This window comes from Columba livia, chromosome 1 (genome assembly GCF_036013475.1).
Source record: "Columba livia isolate bColLiv1 breed racing homer chromosome 1, bColLiv1.pat.W.v2, whole genome shotgun sequence".
NCBI classification, from domain to species: domain Eukaryota; kingdom Metazoa; phylum Chordata; class Aves; order Columbiformes; family Columbidae; genus Columba; species Columba livia.
In genome coordinates this window covers 126,062,249-126,086,215 of record NC_088602.1, presented here as the reverse complement: position 1 = coordinate 126,086,215, position 23,967 = coordinate 126,062,249, and the positions used below count along the sequence as shown (strand labels likewise).

Genomic DNA, 23,967 nt, shown 5'->3' with positions numbered 1-23,967 from the left:
TAGTGCTTGAAAGCATTGGTAGGGTTGTATTTGCAAGTTGTATCACAGAGACTCCTTCTGTTTGGGGGGCCTAGCAAAACTTCCTGATGTCTGGCTTCTCAGTGTTATATGGGAAAACAGATGCACAAAAAAATGTAACATTAAATGGACAAGCAAAAAAAAACCCCATTGAATTAACCTGTCCCCAAGCCAACTGAGCTGGCGTTGGTAATTGGAGATCTGTTGTCTGTGCAGAGATCTTGGCTTCCACTGCCACTATAAACTTTCAGGCTTCTGGGACGTTTCCCAAGGTCTGGCACAATCACCTTCACTGCTGAGGGAGGAATGGCTGCTGTGCAGGTACCATTTACTTCTGTGTGCACCACTGCCTTGTTGTGTATCTTGGTCCACCACCTTTTTTTTTGCTCTGGATGCACTCCAGTCCCATGTTCCCAAGCTCCAGGGCATAAATCTGCTGAGCTGCAGCTCCAGCTGCCATGAAAAAGTCATTTACATTGGGACATAAGTGCTGCTTGGGTGGTTGATGCTTGTGTGATCAGGCAAATGGCACTTGGAGGCAGTGTCTTGCATTGGCAAGACCTGGCTTCCCAGAAGGACCTGGTCCCTCTAGGTGTGGGTCCTGGAGGAGGGTGGTGTTCTGCTGTTGGGGCTGAAGAGACCTGGGACCGGCAGTGCTGAGCTCTGGCTGCAGCTGGTTTGGCATTCCTCAGCGCTGTTTGCCTCTGTGGTACAGAGCATTTGTAATTAAATTTTGCTGTCCGCTGCATCATCTATCTCAGCCCATTAGAGCATTTGCTGTTTAATTACTTAAGCTGCCATCAGATCTCTGTAAGGTAGGTTGTTACTACATCTCTCTTACTGCAGACAAAAACAAGCAAATGAAACCATCACCTCAGTTGGTCTTCACGCTCTGTCTAAAGTTGTGGCAGCAACCCTTGACTCCATAGTGCTAACAGCACAGGGCTATGCTTCTCTTTTGAGGAAAAAATAAAGGAAAAAAAAACAGTGGAAGATCAGCGATGAGAAGCGAGCCTCCCATGTGCTTGGCTCTTAGATCCACAGCGCTCGCTCACCAAATGACTGAGGAGGGGACTGCGGTTTCATCGGTGGAGCAGCAGTAGCTCAGCCACCTTCACAAGCAAAGTGTTTTAGTACCTGCGCATTCAGACTGGTGCCGGTGCTAATTTAGGCTCTAAGCAGGATCCCGCCACGTGGCTGGCTTGCTAAGGGAACATAAAACACACACTGGGACCTGCTACCACAGGATCCAGATCCCACATCCAGCTCTAGCTCCAGGGGATGGTCATGTCCTACCTGCTGTGCCCTCTTCTGTCTAGTCTCAGTCATGTCCTGAGCCTGCCTCTTCTATGCAAAACATCTGCTGCTTCATTTCTCTACCCTTGTTCTATTTGTCCTAAATTACTGTTTTCTTCTGGCACCAGCCCTGCTGGCTGTAATGACTGATGACCTGCAAGAGAGATGTAGTTCCCTGCCTTTCATTTCATCACTCCGTTCTGTGCCCCAGGCAAGAGCTGCCTGTGAAATCCTGCAGTCCCAGAAGAGAGCTTGTTTGGTCATCGTGTTCAGCTAGTGTTTGGTCAACACAATGAGGATCCATGAGCCATAAGGGGAAGGATTGTTCTTAGCAGGGACTGAAGTTTCAGAAGTAGTCTTCAGATGCTAAAAAGGTCACTAACTGTGTGCAAACTGGTGATTTCCACAAACACACACTTGCACACACACCTGCTGCAGCCTTTGAGAGATGTGGATATCTCCCCACAAGCAAGAGGCAACAGGGGGACTCTCCCACCAAACTCAGGTTCTTGCAGAGACGCCGAGGACTGTTCTGTGTTCTGAGCACAACAACTTTAACAATTCCTCGAACACGGACAAAACAACTTATTTAACTTGTTCTCAGAAATCACTGACCTTTTTCTGTTGATGCTTCAAAAATGAAAAGTCAGCCTGAGGCAAACACCTGGCGAGGAAAATGTCAACCTGAGCAGTTCAGTGCTGGCAAAGTTCTCAGCAGCAGAAGAGGTGGTTTCATAAGGGGAAGTGTCAGGCTGTTTTTAAGTGTTGGGTTGCTACCCATTCCACCTGTAATGTGGTGTGACACCTTGGCTTCTGTGAATCAGATGGCTTGTCTGCTCTCCATTCCATTGAGGACCTTTAGAAGAGGTCAGGCCATGAAGTACAAACGCAGCCAAAGTTGGAGGTAGATCAGAGCTGCTGTTTCAGATATACAGCTCAGGGTGCCTTGTTTGTTTTGTTTTGGTTTTTTGAATTATTTTTCCAGCCACAAGGACATCTTGCAAATACCAGTTGAGGGGAAAATGATGCCTTCGTCTTGGCTTTTAGTAGATTTGCAGTCATTGCGCTTGGGTCCTTGCAGGTTGTGGCTGAGATTCTGTCATGGCTTTGGCAATGCCTGCATTAATAAATTAAACATGCATGAGGCTGTTTGCTGTCTTTGAGGCCAAGTGGGACAGAATGGTCCACATCTACGCTGTTAAACTGTCTTAAGTCCTAATTAGGGTTGCTGTGTGTGAATAACCTCTTGGTTACCCATCATCTGTGCGAATACCTACACCATGTCTGAGAACTTGCAGACCACACTGGTGGCCCTGCTTATGCTTTGACATCACAGACATCTGAACTTGGGTGCTTAGGACTGTCCTGCCAGTGCCTGGCCCGCTTGAACTTCCCAGGGTGAGTGCAAGCTTTCAGCCCATTGCAGAACCACTCCGTTACCTAATTTTTTTTAAATTGTTTTTCTTCCCTTTCTGGGTGGTGTTCAGGAGGGGGTTGCTGTCAGTCAACCCTTTGTGGCTTCTCTTGCAGCCTTGGGGTATTCCTGTCACCGGCTGAACTTCAAGCAGCTTTGCTGGGATTAGCCTAGACATAAAGGATTACTGAAGTATCTGTGATATCTGTTATGAATTCACTCTGTTTAGTACTTCAGACTCTTTCTCCTTGCTCCTGGATTAGTAGTCTTAGCTATTGCTAATGAGTTTGTTAGAAACACCAGTACGGAGATGAACTGTCGCTGGTGAACTCTCGTAGTTTGATGCATGCCGCAGAGGAGTCCCCAGATGGTTACAATTTCTGGTTATTCGTGACAGAACTGCAAGTAGCATAGAGGCAAGAGCTTGTGTAACACCGTTATCCGGCGTATGGGTTGTGTCCCCACTACAAAATCTCTTCTATATTTCTGAGCAGTGGAGGTTTGTGCAGTAAAATACATCTCCCATGAAAGCTTTTCTTGTCCTCCTATCTCTCCATGTAAAATTCTTTCATCAGCAGCCTCAAGGACAATGCTACATTGCTGAGATGTTTAATTCTGAAGAATTTGTATTGGGAAAGAATATAATTGTATTTTTTCATAACAAAGCCATTATATTGTCAAATCTTAACTTTCTGTTGCATTAGCCAACAGCCAGTGGAGATTGCTGGGAAAAGAAAGTGCATAGCTTAACCTAAATTTTTTTGCTAGCAAATAAAATGGAATGAAAACAAAATGAATTTATAATGAAATGGATTTATTTCTGGGCTCTCCCGTTGTGCTGTTGTTTGCTTTCTTTGAGGGCATTTATTGCTCATTAGCATCTTTGGAGACAGGAGTCCATTATTTACCCAAAGAGCAGCCAACAGTGGAGAGACAACAATGCAGCCTCCCTCCCTTTCTCTCCCCTCCATCCTCTGCATCCCTCCTACATTCCCAAAACCAGCCTCGAGTTTGTCCTGAGGGGGATCATTCTTTGATGGGGAGAGGACAATTAAGTCTGTGTGGTCTGCTGCTTTCTGTTGGAGATGCCAGCAGAGACAGAGGATTTGCTGGAGGCCACCAGCTCCTCAGGGCCAGGTCCCTGTGCTGGGGAGGAACATGGGACGCCCTCCTGGACCATGGGAGGCAAAGTGTTGGGTGTCTGAGCTCATCTGTGCTTAATCAGCCTCATGGGAAGCAGGGTGACAAGGGCTGTTTGAGGAACAAGGAGGAGGATGAATGTGCGTGTGATCCCACTGAAGAGATTTTGTGAAAGGCTGCACAAGAAGAAATAGTTTCTTTCCATGGGAGTTAAAGCCAGCAGAAGAAGGTGGGAGCCAGATGTGAGCCATCTGTGTCAGCATCCCTACCCTCCTCCTCCTTTTCTCCCAGGAATTGTTCCTGAGCCCTCTACGTGCTCCATCTGGGGGAGCTTAGATAAGTGAAGAGATCCCAGGCATCTGTGGCAATTGTTGCCTTGTAGCATGGCAGCTTTAATTGCAGGATACGTAGCCCTGGTTTACTAGAGAGGGTTTACAATGTGGGGAAAATGCTGCCTGTTTTTCTTTCAGCTGCTTGTTGAGATAATAGCGTGTTTAATAATGCCTATCAGCTCCAAAACAGTAGGGGATTGGGTTTGGGAAGGGGCTGGTCCCTCTCTGAAACACAACTGAGTTTGCCTCATGTTAGGAGCTGTTGTGCTGTTTGTTCCTAGGCTAATACAATCAAGAACAAATCCTTTGTTTCTCCATCCCTAATCTTGCATGCCACGTCTTGTTGACTGAAGGATTCTTTTTCCCTGGAAGAAACAGGAATTTGACGGTCATGACTTATTGTCCTCAGTATAATCTTGGCTAAGCTTGCACTGTGGCAAAAATATTAAATTCAGTATTGAAACTTTTCTTTGCTCTCTTCTGTCTGTAAAATAGTGTTAAACTGCTTATTTTCACCCCTGATTTGACCTGTCCCCCAGAATTCCACTGCAGTGGAAGATTTTTGGATCCCATGCTTCTTTAAAAGTGTGGTTGGTAACAAAGCAGAGATCACTTTTATGAAAGAGCATTATTTGTTAAGACAGACATCTGTTATTGCTGTCTATTTTCCTCCCTTATGCTGGGCAGGATGAGGGAATGAAATGCCAGGGAGGGGAATGTGCTGTTTAAGTTATAGAATTAATATGCTTTAAGTTAAGTTAAAGTATAGAATTTATTCATATGCCAGTATGAATAAATAGGTATGAATTGGCCATTAATACAGTCAGTCTTGACTTTACAGGAAGGCTCATAACTTTAAGAGGGTTTTCCAACCAGGCTTTCAATGGGCATGAGAAAGGGAAAAAATAACATCCTTTAATCAGTGTAACATAAATGGAGTTCTATGCAGAGGGGCACTGGCAGCATGGACGTGGACTTGTTGACTCAAGAGGTGCCTCCCAGCCCTGTGTGTTTCCTACATCTGGGTGACGCCATGGGAGCTTTGCCGTGTCACTCAAAGGCAAGCATTTGTGATGGAGAGTGTTGCTGGAGGGCAGCAGGACCGGTGTGACCAGTGTGTTGGGAAGTGAGCAAGGAAAGTCATCTGGACAGGCAAGGAGTGGGAAGCCGGAGCTCCGTGGGGAGGCAGGACACAGTGAGACCTGTCTCTGTGGCTTGTGTTTCACCAGCGAGTGGTGGGGGATTGGACTAGATGATCTTTTGAGGTCCCTTCGAATCCCTAACATTCTGTGATTCTGTGAGTCCTGCCACTCAGGTCTTGTGAAGGTCTGTTCTCAGTCTCCAGGGAGATTCCTGAACAACAAAATAGATTACAGCTTTTTATTACTGGCGCCTTTGAGAGCATGAGGGCATGATGTCCAAGTGATCGTTGTTGAAAAATGGGAGATCCAGTTTAAGTTTCCTTTTAACCAAAAGAGCCAAAACCCAAATTTTCCGAAGTGTTAGAAAGGGTTCAAAGCCTTTGAGAAAACAGAAGGCTCCATGTACAGTGTTACAGGAGTAAAAATCAATCAAGGTGGGAAGAAAGCAGTCTTCAGTCTGACAGCACAGAGCAATGAGAGCTGCTGGCAGCTGGAGGAAGTTCAGCACTAATGAACAGAAGTTCTGGCACTCAAGAGAGAAATTACACAGCAAGTGGACAGCAGGAAAGGTTGTGTAGCAGAGAGACACCCCAGAGTTTATTACCAGGACCAGCTTTGCTGGAAACACCATGCTGCAGCGGTGGTGTGAAGGGAACGTGACCAGTTTCTCCTCTAGGCTGGTGCCTTTGCTGCTCCTGCTTGGAGCTCCCTCGTCTGGGGCAAGACTGTGGGTGGGAAGGATGGTGCCAGGGGGACCTGGGGCTCAGTGGTGCTGGGTGGCAGGGTGGGAGCTGTGCCAGTCACAGCTCCTGTGGCAGCCCTGAGTTGTGATGGTGGTCGGGTGGGTGGCACAAGGCTGTCTGTGGAACAAGAATTATAATTGTCTCAGAGAGGCATGGGGAAGGGGCCCATCTAAAGAGGTTACCCAAAAAGAGCCACTTCTTCAATCTGTCTTCCTTTACTTGCTTCAGTTTGCCTTGTGTGAACATGATAGTGGTGTAGTTCACACACTTACAGAGAAAGTGCATGCCATTAATTCAGCCCACCTCTGAGTCATGACAGTGGAGGGAGATACAGGAGTACTTGCCTCAAACCACGTGATACACACAAACTGGAAGGGCCGTGCTTTTCAGCGCATGTACAACAGGAGCAGGCCAGCCCCAGCAGCAGGGCCTCCCTCACACAAAGAAATGGGCATAGTGGCCAGCTAAGGGAGTCCCATGGTTTTGCAAGTGGTCCCTGGCCCAAGCCTGTTGACACGCCTCTGGTTTGCTGACATGAAGCAATGAGGGCATCAAGATCCAAGATGGGGAGCTTCACCTCTCATTTCAATGAGGCTGAGATTTTTCCCTTTGGATCCAGTTGGTTTGGTGGTTTCTCTTCCACACACTCTGGTGGTTGGCTGGGCTTTTTTAAACAGGGAAATGCTTATAATTCCTTGTCTTGGTGTTTGAGGGAGTGAGGGCTGCAGCTGCTGGCCAGGCTCTGAGCCTGTCTCTGCCAGCAGCCTGTGCCGCAGGCTGGTGTGATCCTTCAGAGCTGCCTTTGGCTCTCCTGAGCTGTGCCAGCCTCACCCTGCCAGAGGGAAAGGGGGCATTTGGAGGGGCACGGGGAGGCCCTTTCTCTTGCTGGTTGTGAGGGCTGAGGCAGAGATCCTGCAGCAGTGCCAGAATTTAAGTGGGAACCACTGGTGGAGACAGTATGTTGGGCTGAAATCCTGCTGGACCATTGGCAGACTCTCCCTTTAACACCACGATGGGGCTGAAGTGCATGCCAAGACCGGGAGCAAGCTTCCCCAGTGTGTTTGGGGTTGGGAGTTTGGTTTGGCTTGTGCTGAAGCTGGGCAGGGGAGATGGGGTGCGCACAGAAGGCTGCATTGCAGCCCCCTGAGCTCCTGCTAGCCTCTTCGGTGTTGCACAAATCCTGGAGTTTCTGCCCAAGACCTCAAGCACTCTTTGGGTTTCCTCCCTATAGCACACATCACCCAGCGGAAGGCAGTGCTGCTTCATGTGCCTGTGACTTGCTCTGGGAGCCCTGGGAACAAAAGAGATGAGAAATGCATGTTGTTATTAAGCAGGTTTGTGCACTGATAGCATCATGCCCTCTGCATTTTGCACTCTGTTTTCCTCAAGGCCATCATAGCCCTTTAGGGAAAGCAGGGGAGCTGCCTTTTATTCTGCTGGGCTGGCTGGGGGCCCTGAGGGGTCACTGCTGGCTCCAAAGCAGAGAGGGTTTTGCCAGGACCTGGCAGCATACCTGGCAGAGGCAGGTTCGCCGGCCGGCAGCTCCGCCTCCCAGGCCATGCGCCCACAGCTGCTTCGAGGAAAGCCTGCAAGCCAGGAATGCGTAAGGATGCCAGCGTCTGTGCACACTCACAGCCTTTCATCTCAGAAATGCAGCCCAGCCAGGCCACAGGGCAGAAAGCAAAACATCCTGGGAAGAGCTCAAGAACTATTAGAGAATAGTTTGTGCTTTTGGAGGTGATTCAAGCAGTGATCCCTCTTCTAGGAATGTGGGCTGCGGGAGGTGTGGAGAGCCTCAGGGCCACTAGCAGGGCTCAGAGACATCTCCCTCTAGCCCAGGGCAGTACCGAAGTTCATAGCAGGTCACTAATGCCTCGTCGCTGTCTCCAGAGCAGCGAGAAAAGAGAGGCAACTGCTTAGCTTGTCATCATTGCATCTGGCTGGCACTGGTGTGGACCTAGATAGGCTGCCAAAGTTCAAAAGCCCCATTTAAGGTGGTTTCAGCACTCAAGTCTTTCACCTCTCCGCAAGTCAGGTCACCTCTGGGTGCTTGTATAGGCAATGACAGTGAGTCTCTTGAAATCGGCCATGAGGGAATGAGAGAGCTGGGAAGAAGACCTTGGCACCCTGCTCCCCATGTTTCTTCATGAGTCCTGGGCACTCTCTGCTTCTCAGGTGAGCCTGAGTATCTTCATACCACTCCATAGGGCAGGTGTCAGCCTCCCATTTGAGCTTCAGCACGCAAACCTCTTGACACTCATTAGCTCGCAAGCTGGGCTTGACTGCTGCCAGCAGAGGGAAAATGCTATTTTCCTGTGCGGAGAACTATGTGGCTCAGCAGGGAAGCAGGCACAGGTTCCTCAGGGTCTGAGGGGTGGGAAGCGATGGGACAGGACTGAGCGTTTGAGAGGGGACTGGAGCAGAGCCGGGGTGGAGAAGCATGTTTGCAGTCCCGATGCAGTTGGACTGGGACTGCAAACTGGGAGCTGCCTTGTTAAATCAGTGCTGTTTACTTTGCTGGAGTGACTCAAAGGAGAGGACGCTTTCCCTGAAGCAATATCTAACTGGGTTATCATAACCACCAAATAGAGCTGTGGCTTTGTTTTTCTGTTTGTTTGTTTTTTAAAGTCAAGCCATGGGAGCCAGCATCAACAGTCTTCCCAACTAGACAGGAAAAAATTCCATGATTGCAGAGAGAGGGGGAGAGAGAAGTCTGCAACAGTTCTGCGTTATTTCCAGACACAGTCACGAAGAGCCAGATGGAAGGAGATGAAAGAATGAGAAGAATAGGTTGCTTTAAACACCAAATAACGATGTTTTAGGAATAAATCCATGGAATTTTTTCTTTTTAATTCATTAGCTGAATCAGAGAGTCAAACCAAAAATTTCATTTCAGGGCAGCTGAAATTCATTTTTTATTCTCAGCAGAAAAAAAGAACTGACCAAACAAAAAATTGCTAAGCTTATGAAAACATGTTTTTACTTTCTTCTCTTTAACCTTTAAGTTTACAACACTTATATTTCAAAATGAAAAAGGCAAAATAATTCATCCTAGCTTTGATTCCAAAATTATTTCTGTTCTCTGAAGTAGGCGCAAATTTACAAATAGTTTTGGTCAACCTCAAATTGCATTTTCCAGTGAATTAGTGCTCTGTCTGAAAAAATGTTACCCAGCTTTATTTGGGAGTTATAGGAAATCAATAATCACTTTTCCTGTTTCTTAATCACAGAATTGCGTTTGGGCTGCAAATGCTGGTGGGTCTGTGCTGTCAGCCTGGCATGGGGGCCATGGGGTAATAAGGGGAGCTCTGCTCTGGGAGAAGTGGGGAGCGACCGAGACAACACGTGCGGGTGTGGGGTATGCTGCTTCTTGTGGACACAGCAGAGGTTATTCTCTTCTCAATTATGTTCACCCTTCGCTTTATGTGCTGTTCTGCTGCTGTGAGAGGGAACGTAGTTGTAACAGGTACATTGTGAAAGCAACAGCTTGTAAGCTAACAGGTCAGGGGGGTGTCAGCGAAATAGCATCCGTCTTCCTCACTGATAGCCCACACGGCATAGTTTATCTCCTGTTCCCCTTCTGTTTATGCTGGGTTAATTCAAGAGTGAGATGGGGGAGCCCACGAGGACACAACAGTGTGAGCACAAGCAGCTGGCCTAAGAAGGAGCCATGATGTCTAGCTGAGCATCCTGAGTGAGAGCAGGTTCAGCGAGAGCTGCAGGAGCAGCACAGAGGCAAAGGGACTGCCGGTGGCTTTGGCACCAGTAGCCCGAGGCGATACTCATCCGTGGAGCATCCATGGGAAGCACTCTGGACTTGGGAAACGCTTGGGCTGGAAACGCTTGGACTTGCAGATTTTTTCTTTTCTTTCCTCCCAGCTGTGGCAGTTACCATAGTGACTGGATTTTATAGCATATTTCACAGCGATGCTACCAATTTTCTCATGGCCTTCTCACCTCATCAGAGCTTCCCCTTGGCTCTGTCAGTGAAGAGATCAGCTATTAAGCACAGGTCTGAGAGACTTACAATAGTGCTTCAAGATAGGTGTGAAATGCTGGTAGCTCTGCACAGGGATGGTTTCAGGTGCTGGTGCCTGGGCTGCAGGCTTTCTGGGGACAGCAGGGGCAGCAGGAGTTGAAAAGAAGTAGCTGGTTCTAGCTCAGGGGTCACAGTTCGCCTTGCACTGGGTCCCAGATGGCCCAACACCACTCCTCTGTGGTCCCAGTGTGTGGCTGCAGGGTGACCACCCTTCTAGTTTATTGGGATTTGCTTGTTGCTGATTTTATGTTTCTGAGAGCAGAGAAAAACACATGTATACCTCTCCCTGTAGTTTGTATGCTTGTGCAGCCCTCCTTGTGTTCCTCTCGCAGCAAGGATTTTCACTTAGTTTTTACAGCAGTGTTTTTCCTCTCCTCTTTCCAATACAAATGAGTAGATGTACACACCCTTCTGGCCAATGTCAGGTCTTCAGCAGTAAAAGCTGAGGTTACAAGAACCTAGAGAGCTTTTTTTGTGCCTGCCCACCTCCTGAAATCCTCGTTTGCATTTTGGAGGTTGAAGTATGACAGAGCTTTGGCAGACTTGCTTTCAGCTCCCTCTGGCTACAGGGACACAGTTTAAGCTTTGATGGAGCTGCGTCTTTTTGGCAGATGTACCACTGATCGCAGCCTTCCCAGTCTTCTCTCCCTCTTGCAGGTTTGTTTTACCTGGCTTGTTGTTTTCAGATTTTCCCATTAGTCTGATAACTCTTCCTGACTGTATGGTTTCAGGAGGCAGATGCTTTGTCAAGGGCCAAGAAAAGTAGTCTAGACAAAATAATGCCTAGTAATGGGGTTTATTCCGGCCCTTCCTCACTGTACCAACTGTGTAAAGGGGATCTCGTGACTCTTCATGAGATAAAGAAGTTTCGAAGGAGAGAAATTACTGTGGCAGATGGCACTGTCCTCTGGGGATTCCCACTTGCAGAGCCATCTCCTGCGGAGCCATTGAGTGGAGCAGCCCTGAAGCTGCTCTGAATTATCGAGGAGCTGAGCAAGTTCTTGACCAAGGCTGAAAGATGAGAAATGCAAGACTGGCTTATGTCCAAGTCTGTTCTCACCCTGCCTCCCACACTGAGGCTGACTCAGTGCTTCCCTCCAATCTCACAGCGATTTCCATTGCGCTTTTGCAATGTAATGTGGTAGAAAGCAGGCGAAGAAGGACCAAGGCGCAGAGCTGGGAAGAGGGATCATCAAATCCGTTGCATTAATGATGGGAAGAAAACCACTGAGGTCTCTTGCACAAGGAGCCGGAGGCTGCTGGTAAACCTCAGCGTTTCCTGCACTCCATGTTCCCCTCGTGTGTCCAGTTACTGGAAGAGGTGAGGAGATGCCATAGGGTTGTAAATCTTAACTTGCCTCTAACTGCTTAGCTCGCTCTTCCCTTCCCTCTGTTGGAGCCAGGTGGTGGCTGAGAAATGTGCCAGATTTGGGTCCCATTCAGAAATAAATCATCCCAGCTGTCTGGAAAAAGAGGCAACAAAACTTACTGGCAGAACTGGTAAAATCTGCAGGGCTTCTGAGCGTGGGAAATCAGGCAGATGAAGGATGGAAAAAGAGGGATTGTCATGACACAGAAGGAGCTGTAGGTCACCACAAATTTAGGTGCTGAAGGGGAACATTTGAGGTTGTATATGGCACGAACAGCATCAGTTTGGGTAGTGAGGGGAGGGGACTGCGGAGCAAGTGCACCCCAGAATGGGGAAGATGATCTCAGGGCTCTGGTGCTGAGCTCTGTGGTGCTTGGAGAGGGAAAGGGGTGATGGAGTCTGTGTTTAATGGCTAGGAGGAGTCTGTGCTCCCCTTTATGTCTGGAGGTCAGGACAGTGCTCCACCTCTGCCTGCCTGCCCTGAAGAGGAGCTCCTCCTCATCCTCCTCCCTCACACCTTCCTGTAGGCAAGGGCTTCCTCTGACTTGTCTCATGTACTACCCATGAACAAAACAGCTCCTCCTGTTGAAATTCAGGAATCGATGCTGGTTGTGTATTTATTTTTATATTTTAAACAAAACAGTATGGAGAATTGTGGCTCCCAGAAGTCCAGCCATGGCCAGATGGAGCCTGGCCCAGAGCACTTGAGGTCTGGGAAGGATGGTTGTACCCTAACAGGGAGTATGATTTGTAGGTCAGATAGTGAACTGGTTCTGGCCCTGGACCAGGGAGCAAAGGAGTTGAACTGCTGCCTTCTGGTAGCTCTTGAGCAAATCCCCTCCCCTGGGCCTTTCTTTGTCAATCTGCCACATGAGGAGAATGATACCAATCTCACCCCACAGCCCCTATGGGACTAACTTAAATTAGGGCCTTTCACATGCACTGAGATCCTTCCCTGTGCATGAAAGTTATTTTCTTATGCAAATATGAAGTGATTAACTGGATTCCTCCCCCTGAGAACCTTGGTGCAGCAGCAGCAGCACCTTCTTTCCTCCCGTGGGACTGACTCTGCCGTGCTTGCAGCTGAAGCCCCTCCAGCCAGCTTGGCGAGCACAAATCAGTCTTTGATCTCCTGCCTCCGTGCCTTGCCAGGAGCCAGCGCTACCAAGAAGGTTCCTGGTGGCTGCAAAGGAGCTGGCAGTTTCACTGCACGATGCAGCAGGAGGTAATCCAGCGCCTTCTTCCAGAAGCACTGCAGGGATGGGTAGAGGGAAGAGTGCTAAGAAACAGGGCAGTTTTGGGCCATTACATTTTTTGGGGCTGTGAGCGCGAGGGGATTTTTAGGGTGAGTGGCAAAGCGAAGCTGCAGCAGGGAGAGCGCTGCCAGACGCGACCTCCCTTCCTTCTTGCAGCCATTTTCCAGACTTGTTTGTGGTAGAGATTTCCTCTTCCCCAGACTCTCATGTCATTGTTCCCCTTATGGGGCCTCACCGGTCATTGCCTTCTGGTGGAAAATATGAGGTTGTGGGGGCCAGAGCACAGACATTCCTTCCAGTTTAAAAGGGAAAACAGAGTCCTTGTGCAGTGGAGTCCCCGAGGGAGGTGTGCCTGGCTCCGCCACTGTTAGCAGCATCGCACTGGAAGAGAAATCAGCTGTTCGGCAGATGGCTTTCTCCCCTTGATTAGGTTGTGGGGAGAAAAGCCTTCTTCCTCCCAATTCCTGCTTCCCTTTCATTGCAGCCACCAGCTCCTGGCTGCTTGCTGTGGGACATGACAAAGCCATGGCTGGTGTGTTAGGGCTGTGGCCCCTGTCAGGGGGCCAGGCCGTATGGCCACTGGGGTCACTGGAGAGGTAGAACTCTCTGTATCCACCCCGCCAATCTCTGCAAGGCAGTACTGCCATGGCAGTCTTTTCTGTAGGAGCAGTAGCATCAGACATCTTCATCTCCCTGATGTAGCCATGGACAAATGCCTGCAAGCAGGCTACCCTGGGCAATGTTGTTTTTCCACAGCCCTACACAGAAGTCACTGACCTGATGGGCCCCTCTCATCACAGAAGTCAGTTAGAGCCTTGCTGCTCTGATATGATGGACACAGCCGGTTTGCGGGTCATGGACTGAGCAAACCAGCAAGGCAGGAAGGGTCACACACAGATGGATGAGGTATAGGTTTTGTGGAGGGAACCTCCTCTGAGCTCTGGGAGTTGCAGGTCCCTTCCTCTCTTGCCTGCTAGTCTGTGAATCTTAAGTTTTCTGGGAACGCACCTCAGTTCCTAGCATGGGCAGAGATGTATGCTCTGGCTTGTTTCCCATTAGTGAAAGTCAGCTGCCATTAAATATTCACCTATTAAGCATTCGAAAGCCTTTAAAGGGTTGCATTTTATGTGATGTGTTTAGTGAGCCAGGCCTGGTTGTCAGCTGAGAAGAAGAAGAGATACCAGGAGAGCTTTGGGAAGGGGGATAGCGACTGCGAACTGTACAGGGAGTGCAGCAGCTCCAGACACTGTGTCCAGATGGCTGTTCGCAGCCCTGGGTTGCAGCTGACTGAAATACCTCAGCAGTGGAAGCTGCAAGGGATGGATGAAAGTAGAAGAGAGACGCGGTCTGTCCTCCAGCGCAAGGAAGATGTTGGGGAGGAAGCACAAGGGTGAGTGTGGGGGAGACTGAAGCAGAGCTGGAGTCACGGCAGGGGGCTGGGGTGAGGACCTGCCCCCTGGGCTGCAAGCAGCAGTGGTGCTGAGTCTGCTGAGACAAGAGGCTGAGCTGAAGGCATGTTTCATGGGGCTCTGCAAAGAAATTACAGCCTGGTTCCCTAAGGAAGCAAAGCTATGTCAGCAGGCTGTCTGTGCCTGCCTGTCTTTCACCTCCAGCGAGTATTGAATCTATCAGCCTGTTTCCGCCACAGCTGATAAAGCGGTGGAGGCCTCTGAGATAATGGGATCCAGCTGGTTTTGTGACTCTGGGTGACTGGCTTAATGAGGGGGGCTTGTGAAGACCCCCCCTGAGGAAGGAGTCCACACGCTGCCCTGCGACTAGCTGACAGACAGGCCGTGCAGAGAGAGCTGTTGGAAGCTGGGCTTCATTAGTTCTGCTGCTCGCAGGTTGGCTTTAGGATTTAGGGGAGGAGGAATCCTGAAGTTCTAATGGCGCTGGACCCCTCTGCATCCAACGCAGGCTTCACACTGACACACTTCAAATAGGATATTGTTAGGATTGGAAATACTGTCAAATTCGTCTGGTTGCAGTGCCCCGAGGAATCGAGCGCTGGTCTAGACTTTGCCTCACAAACATCTTCTCCTTTTTAACTAGCTAGCTTGGGGACAGCCTGTTTTCAAGCCTTACGAGCTGCCCATCAACACCTTTGCTGGTCTGAGCCCCAGTATGTGTACCCTGTGCCTCCCAGAGGCAAGGGGAGGGGGAGGTCCTTGGGGAGGGTGGGGGTGGTTCCAGAGAGTGCCACTTTGGGACTGGATAACACCAGACCTGAGGAAGGGTTCAGCTGGGTCTTGATGTGACCCTGCATCAGTGGGTTCAGCAACCTCTGATGGTAGGTTTCCTGCCAGAGCAGAGAGGACAGATTGCTCCACAGACTGCTGTGCCATCCTACTAGCGATAATGTCCTGGGAGGCAGGTTTTACTGGGGAGCTGGACCAGAAATCAGGTGTGGTTCAATCCCCACGTGTTGGGCTTATCTCCATCTTATTTTTGACAACTAAAAATCAAACCTTCCAAGTCGGACTTAAAGGTATAATTTGTGCGGGTGTTCTTCCAGAGCCTGCAGATGTCCTGAGGCAATAGCCCTAAGGAAGAGAGATTGCAGTGTTTGCCTTACCCATCTATTTATGGCAAACCCAGTGTCGGGGGTGCCTGCTTGTTTCACGCTAATCTGCTCAGTTTATGCTGCTGCCAAATTTCCGCCCCGTCACACCAGAGTGTTAGAGGATCCAGGGAGCTGCCGCGGGAATTGGGTCAGGTTTGCAGGGGGGGCTGGGCACTTTGCTTGTTAGTCACAAACCAGAACAATGGAACAAACATGCTGCCAGAGCCAGCAGCACAAGTGGCCGGAGGTAACAGGCTGCCTGCCCGTGCGTGCCCTCCAGCCAGCTTGGGATCCCTCTCCCCAGGCCTCTGCAGGAGGGCAGGATGCAGAAAGAGCTGCTTTACCCAGAGGCACGCTTGGGTAATGGGATGAAATCCATGAGCCAAATGCTTTCCCAGGGTCATCACTGTGCAGGAGTTGCTATTAATAAGTTCTCCTGACCTCCTCTGAGCTGCTCTGCAGCCCAACTCTCTCTTTTGGATACTGCAGCACAACATAGCGCTTCTCCTTCCCAGCCCCACAACAGGGCAGAAGGGACGTTTGCGAGTCAGGAGATGTGGCCTCTCAGCTTTCTGCATTGTTGACCTAGTGCTTTGTGTCTCCAAATCTTTCTGCGCTGAGAAGAAAACATTGCCAAGACAACAACTGAATGAAGCACTGGGTTTTGCAGCTGGATGTTGAATTGGTTTCCAAATCGTGCAGGCAGCACTATGTGCAGGTGGCACCTTGGTGTATTCAGAGACCCTTTATATCTCGTATCTCTATATCTCCTGTGTTAATCATGGCAGGGAACAGGCAGAAGGGATACGGATGGGAAGCCATAGGGGGGAGGCTGAAATACATAGCTGGAAAGCTTGTTTCTCCCTGTCTGCATGAAGGGAGTCTATTGTGAATTGTACTGGTTATATCTGAAGACTTCCTCACAGTTTTTTTGGTGCTGCCTTCCCTGAGGCGTGAGAATCTGTGCAAGTCTTGCAACCCCAGATAGCATTTTCGTGCCCTTTAGTTTTGCCTTTTGGGTGTAATACTCCAGTTTGTGTAATACATGGGATTACCTCCCAGAGGAGGTTTCAGTGCTACACCTCTGGAACACTTTGATTTCCCTGCACATCAGGCAGGGCAAAAATGCAAAGCCTTGATTTTACAGCAAACAGCACAGAGCATTATGTGAGGGGTCAGGTCATTTTACAGATTTCCACAGACTAATGCCAAAAGAGGAAAAAGACCTACAGTCGCTGCTGATAGCAAGAAAAGCTTTTTAGTCATGTCAGTAGGAGCAGGACAGCACGTAGGATTAATATTTCTCCAGTGCAGTGTGGGTTGCTGAGAGAAAGACTTTTGAGATCTCCAAGATGAGATGTTGTATGGAAGGATGTGCAGAAAGCAAAAAGCAATCTGAGTTGTTTTCAAGCACATTAACTCCCCACCTCATAGCAGAGTGGTCTCCCTGCTCACTTCCCGGAGCACATATAATAGCAGGAATCCCTGCTGCTCCCTTCAGGCAGTGGGGCACTGCAGACGTGCAGCTGCTTGCACAGCTCTTCTCTGCAGGTGAAAGCTCGTTCTTCCTTTACAGAGGTGTTTTGTCGCTGAACTGTTAATGGTTTCAGCTTTCACAGGCTGGTTGGGAAAGTCCCCATTTCCACCAGGTGACACCAGGCAGAAGTGTGGCTCAGCAGGGGCCAACGGAGGGAGCAGCCAAGGGAGAGCTGCAATGAGCAGCTCCCTTGTAAAACCAAAGAGCCATGGTGTCTCTTTTCCTTTGTGTGTGCCATCACTCCTGTCTTACTGCAGACACCGTACTGTTTTTGTGCAGTCCCACCAGTGTGGTGCAGGCGTGGCAGCTAGTGCAGGACCTCGGGATCCTGTGCAGACCCATATATGACACCCTGTGTTAGGGCTTGGTCCTGGACACCGGGGTGCAGGCAGGGGCTCGGAAATGCTCCCAGCATCTGCGCCTACGCTGGGCTGGGGGTCCAGCTCCTCAGCGCCAGTTTCTGCTGGAGATGAGAAACAGCTCTTCCCGCTGCCTAATTTTAGCTCTCCACCTTGAGGCCCTGCTTTGCTGGTTGCCATGGTGATCCCTCACTGCCGGCACTGCCTGCGGGTGCCTTGGAAATGTCGTTTTTTCCTCTTTGCTCCCTGGGAAGCAACAGCTGAAGCAGAAGCAGTGCCTGTGGCTCACTGCGCTGTCAGTTCAGGTCTTCTGCTTGGCTCTGGCCCATTTGCATGCAAGAACTCTTTCACAGAGTGTTAGCGATTGGAAGGGACCTCAAAAGATCACCTAGTCCAATTCCCCTGTTGGAGCAAGAACACCTAGATGAGGTTACACAGGAATGTGTCCAGGCGGGTTTTGAATGTCTCCAGAGAAGAAGACTCCACAACCTCCCTGGGCAGCCTGTTCCAGTGTTCTGGCACCCTCACTGAGAAGAAATTTCCTCTCATATTTAAGTGGAACCTCCTGTGTTCCAGTTTGTACCCATTGCCCCTTGTCCTACCATTGGTTGTCACCGAGAAGAGCCTGGCTCCATCCTCGTGACACTCACCCTTTACATATTTATAAACATGAATGAGGTCACCCCTCAGTCTCCTCTTCTCCAAGCTAATGAGACCCAGCTCCCTCAGCCTTTCCTCATACATCTCCTGTATGAGGAGATATATGCTCCACCCCCTTAATCATCTTTGTGGCTCTAAGCATAACCCTTTGTCCATGAGGTTACACCTCCTAGCACCCCAAAAGCAGCGTATGTTCCTGTCCCCATTCAGCAGACAGTCTGGGCTGTGCATGTGTGATGCTGACACTGCCCAGCTGCTCTGGGTTTCTGGCTCATGAGCTGTGGCAAACAGCTTTTTCTGGGGCCTTTGCCCAAGGAGATGTCCAGGGAGGTTGTGCCCCTGTAGAGGCAGTGGGGTGAAGAGCCAGGAGTGCCCCTGTGCTGTTGGCGGATGCTCAGGATCCAGGTGCTTCTGCCCTGGCTTTGTGCCTGCTGCTCTGAGACCTTCATGCTGGCTCTCTGGGCAGCAGAGGAGTAAGTAAAAGCATTTCCGAAATGGAGCAAGCTTGGGCATTGCACCTGAGGCAGAAGAGGGGAGCTGCTTTGTCACGGCTTGCGGTGTAAATGCCACCGTGCAGCAATTAATAACAATTCTCTGCCCTTTCCCTTCTGCCTGCCTGAGCGCGCTGTGCACAGGGATGAGTGACACTTCCCAAGCCCATGGTGACAGAAAAGGCAATGGCAGCTCGCAGGGTGGAAACAGTGTAAAGAAAATGTGATTGCAGCCCTCTAATCCTGAAATGAATTTAAGGACAATGGCATTGAAACACTGTGGAGTCTTTTCTTGTGTGTGACCTTGCCTTTAAACCTTTGCAGTTCATATTTCCAAGATTTTACATGGTAGGTGCGAGGACGAGCTATATTATATTGAAGTGGCAGCTGCCACCCCCGCTTACTCACATGACTCCAACAGATGGAGCTTTATAAAGAGGAAACATGATGAGGTCCAAGGTAAGAGCAGAATATCTGTCACAAGAAACTAGCTGACATCATCTGGGAGGTCACCAGAGAATCGGGAGTGAAGATTATAAAGCCTTATTCACAGACCCCCACCATCCTCATCCATTGATCCACCGCCACCTTTGTTGCACTCCCAGTTACACATAGGAGACTCTGGCGTTTGCTGGAAAGGCGCCTGGGGAGCCAGTGGAGAGAGCTGCCACCCCATGATGCGCTGTGAACCCCCCTAGGGCTGTGTGGCCGTACCAAGTGGTAGCGGTGGCAACTACTAACTTCATCTGTGTACAGGCTGGTGGAGAAAAGTGTTTTCTGGCTCTTGCAGGAGGTGAAGGCAGGATCTACAGCAGCAGTGGCTGCTGGCGCCTGGCAGAGGGGGGCACCTCGACCTGCAAAGCAGCTGTACTGGGTCAGGTTCCAGGCGCAGGGAGGAGTAGATGTAGGGGTATGAGAGGTGATGTCTGGTGAAGAAAGGAGGTGAGGGTCTCGGGGATTTTGGGAGGTGGGCATGTGAGTAGAAGGCTATGGTTTGTAGGTTGTAGATGGAGAAAGTGTGGTTTGTGGGGTGAGCATTGAAAGGATGAGGGGTGCAGGGGGCTGAAAGAACTGGGGTGGAAGCTGAGAGCTGCTTTCACTGAAGCTGGAGGAAGCACCCAGCCTGGTAGCTCTTGCCATGGCTGCTGCTGCTGGGAGGGAGGATGAGCAAGCTGGCTCTGGGAGACCCTGTGCCAGAACGAGAGGGCAGGCAAGCAGAGCAGCTTGATTGCTTTCTTTCTCTGGAAAACCCCTGAGGTGGACACAGCAGTGCTGGGACATGGCAACCACCTCTGACCCACTGCCAGCCTAGGACAGCTTAGAACAACAACAAAGAACCAACCATCAAACCATCTAGCTGTGGTTAATAACATAAATCAGAACAACATGGCTCTCTAGCCTGGTAGGAGGCAGATTGTCCTCAGTGGCTGTTCTGACAGCATGACCCCGCCAGCATCCCCACCCTGGGTCCCAGTGGGAGAGCTGCGGGATGGCTCCTGGGCCTGGCGCTACAGGGGAGGGAGCTGTGGCCCAGACAGCCTGGTTTCCAGTGCACTGGCAAGGGAAGAGGACTCTTGCCAACAGAGCTCGGTCCCTGTGGACACCTGCCAAGGCCAGCTGCGGGTGTAGTGGTGCCATCTCAGCCCAGGAGGCCAAAGCCGGGCTTGGTATTCGTGGGCACGGCCAGGAACTTGGTGCTGGTGATCCTGCCTGGCTATGGGTCAGGAGGGGCAGAGCACTGCCATCTATTGCCAGGCACCTGGATCATAGGCCTTGGCGGGTTGCAGTTCAAACCCATGTCTAGCTCGTTTTTCCCTGGTCTTTTGCTCAGTGAAGGGGTGGGCACGTTGTTTGAAACCCCTTAAATAGACAAGCACTTAGGTGCCTCCAGTGTGTTTTAGGTGTGGGAGTGCCCTAGCCAGACTCCAACCTGGGAGAATTTGTTTTTTCTTTGTGCTTTTTGCAAAAGGAGTTAATCTTCCTTTCCTGCCCTATGTTGTGTGAGGTTGCTTTGTGCAGTGAAGCACTCACGTTGGTCCATCCCACCCTACAAGGGCCTAGATCATTTCCCCCAGCGCTCCACCAGAAGCCAGCTGAGGTGGATGCAGCAGAAGAGGCAGTGCGTTTCACAGCTCAGAAATGATAATGTGAAAAGAAGGTGAAGCGGCAGAGGGAGAATAACAGGCTGTCCACATGGGGTGAGCAGGCCTAGGACACAGTGTGTCTGAATAATAAAGGCTGTTTCAAAAACTGGGACCCAATTTGAAACCACTATGTCTCTGCAACTGGGTCTGTCTTTTTGAAACAGGCTGTATATTTTTATTTTACAGGATAAGCTGTGAGATAGGAACATTTGCAGAGAGTAGAAAAGCATTTGTCACTATGAGAACCTGGAGGGAATTCCACACTGCTTTGGAAAGACCTTCTTGGGCTTGATGGCTGCACACTATACCCCCAGACAAAATATTCTGAAGACTGGGGCAAGGTCATTCAGAAAATGGTCTGGCTGTCACTGTGGGCTCTTCAGTAAAGTCAACAACCTACTGTAAAATTGTGGTTCAAAAGCAAAACAAAACAAACAAAAAAAAAGAAAGTATAAAGAAGCAATAGCAGAAAAAATGTGTTCAACGTTTGTTATTAAATGTATCAATAGTGCTTGGTCCTCAGGCAAATTCTGCTCTTTTTGATCACCTACTTTCAAGAATATATGTTGGAGGTACAATGTATCACAGTGAACTGAGGTTAAGAATAATACTCAGATAAGAAGGTAAAAAAAGTTGTGTATTATACAGAAGAGTTACGGGAGATGTGATTGACCTATCACACTGGTTATTTTACATTCCTTAATCTTCTGTCTCTGATACAAAAGTGTTAAGGGAGCCAGTTGGCTAGGCTGAACCAGATACTTAACATACAGGTAGAAAATGAGTCACAAAGGAAATTAATGACAAAGCAGGGAGTTAAACCAGGGTCTCCAAAGTCTGAACCCCTGGAACCATCTTCTCTTTTGAAAGTCTAAGTAAAAAAATTATTCAACTGATAAAACTGAATAGTGGATTTATTGAAAACATTATTAAGCTGTGGAAATCTTCCCTGGTAGGTGTCACCAGTTTGAGTCACCAGTAGGACTCAAGAAAAAAGGATTCGATAGTTATGTGAACAACAAGAATACTTGTGATGACTTTGGCTAGGAGAAAACTGTAAAGCGTATAAATTGTGCTGCAGGGTATAAGTCAACTGCTGGCTGTCAGGGACAGGAAGAAATTTTCTCTGTGAGAAGGTTACTGTATAATTATCTATGACAGTGTTTCCTCCTTTGAAGTGTTTAATCTTGACCAGTGGAGGCAAGATAATGGGTCATGTCGTTTTGTGAATTTTTTTTGTGACAGGGGCATTATCTGGTGCCTGATGGACATTTCTTCCACCTGCTTGGTATCAAACCTTTCTCCGGGATAGTGTTCACCTTCTTCTTAAATGCCTCAAGCAAAAACATTTCTGCTCCCTACCTTGATGGAAAAAAATTTTGAAGACAGCAATCCTTGACATGAGCAAATTATTCTTGCTATTTGTGCTAGATTCTCTGTTGCTGATGCTCGCTTCAGTTCTCTTAGCTGATTTTCCAGGAATGACCTCAAGGAAGCCCTCTATTGCTGGGGCTGTAGCCCCAGCTCTTGTGTCTGCTCCTGGTTATTGTCTGAGCTGTCCCGTCTATTGCAGTCACGTCTTTCTCGTCTGTAATCTGCGCCTTACCACCCTGGTGCTCTTTGGTCCAGTCTAGAGTTAAATGTGATATTTTTTAAAGCCATGTTGCTGCTGTTTCAGGTAAATTGATGTATTTTGTGTCTCTTGCTTTGTATCTTGCAGGAAGAGCCAAGGAGCAAATCCAAGATCTGTGCCAATGTTTTCTGCGGAGCTGGGCGGGAGTGCACGGTGACTGAGAAGGGAGAGCCAACCTGCCTCTGCATCGAGGTAGGGGGGCAGCACAGCTTCTGCATCTGGGACAGGTGTCACTACCACTACCCTCCAGCTGGGTTTTGGTTTCTGGAAGATTCCCGTGATGTGATGAGGACACAACTGTTTTGGAGCAGCTGCAAATTCACAGTGGCTCTTCAAGCAGCTGGGCCTTTCCCAGTGTGGTGTGGGGGAAGAGCTCTGTAGGTTAGATATTGTCTGGAGCTTGCAATTTTGATACTCGCACAGCTGCCTTTGGGGTCTTTACACACACAGGAGCCTTGGCTGGAGGTCTTTTGTTGGGAAAGCCCAGCAGGGTATTGATATGCAGCTGGCTTTGAAGGGCACTATAAGGAGTGGTCTGCAGGCTCCAAGACAGCCTGCCATCACTGGCATCATTTGAGGAGGCTACAAGCACCCTACTAAAAATCTGCTTTTGTAAAATGGAAATAATTGTGGTAGAGTGCTGTGAGGATGAATAGCTTTATCCAGCAGGGAGCCACAGATGATTAGAAGAGCCTTTCCCCGTTGTAGAGACAGAGTGTTTGCCTACTCTGCTCTGCCCCGTGCTTTCAAACCATTCCTGCCTGGCTCCTGGGAATGGGTGTGAGGCTCTTTGTTCCCACTTCTCACAGAGCCTGCAGCTCTGTTGTGGCCAGCTTGAGCACTGGAGAGTGAAATGCCCCATGAGCAGGAAGAGAGTCTGTCACTCAGTGTAGGCTTGGCCAGACTGAAAGGGACACAAGAAAGAAGCCCACAGCCTGAAGAGTGGCACTGGCGAGCTCTCCCTCTGCTGTAGGCTGTGCTGTTTGCTCGTGGCTGATGGTTTAGTCTACATTCGGTTGCAGAAAGGTGGAGCAGGATCTACGAAGAGATGTACAGCGCTGAGCAAGCACAGGTGCATGGAATTGATTAATAGAAACACCTCCAGGCAGGCCCGTCCATTGCACACAGAGCAGCAGTTGCAGTAGTATCCTCAGTATTTATGCTGGGCACTGATTTCTCTTCTGGGCTCTGCTTTCAGGAAGGCTCTTGTGGTGGTGGTGATGGAGGCTGGGATAAAGGGAAGCATTTGAACCCACGCCCACAGTCTCCTCTGTGCAGGCTTTTCTGAGATGGTGATGGGTGGGTTCAGCCTGCTCCACACACCTTTTGGGCTATTCCAAAGGCTTCTGTCAAGCTGGACTGATGCTGGGACTCATCTGCTTCCCTCTAACTGTCCTGAAGAGGCAGGTAAAATGCTGTTTTCTCTGGATCTCTCACACAGAAATGCAAACCTCACAAGAGGCCTGTGTGCGGTAGCAATGGCAAGACGTACCTGAACCACTGTGAGCTGCACCGTGATGCCTGCCTCACTGGCTCCAAGATACAGGTGGATTACGATGGCCACTGTAAAGGTAACCCTGTGTTTGGGAGTGATGAGGGCCAGCAACTCTTTTAGGGATGGAGAGCTGGGAGCCAAGCATGATAACAAAGCACAGCAGAGGTCTTGCCAGCCAGAACCCTGTCCCACAGTTACTGAGTGGGCTAACAGGGCAAGCCTGGGAACAACAGATGGATTCAACCAAGAGTCCAGATCACCAGACAAGTTTGTGGTGATGAAGCAGGCCTGAAGTTGAGCCATGAAATCAAGTCAGGGTCAGGTCCAGTGACGGTA

General features: G+C 49.4%; 1 protein-coding gene across 1 annotated transcript in view; it reads left to right on the top strand.

The window, feature by feature from the left end:
- The window catches only part of FSTL1 (follistatin like 1), a 56,457-nt gene that overhangs the window by 18,779 nt on the left and 13,711 nt on the right, over positions 1-23,967 (top strand). Inside the window, exons 3-4 of the mRNA XM_065077335.1 lie at positions 22,224-22,328; positions 23,578-23,707. Coding sequence (XP_064933407.1) covers positions 22,224-22,328; positions 23,578-23,707 — 235 coding nt within the window. The remainder of the gene's footprint in view (positions 1-22,223; positions 22,329-23,577; positions 23,708-23,967) is intronic.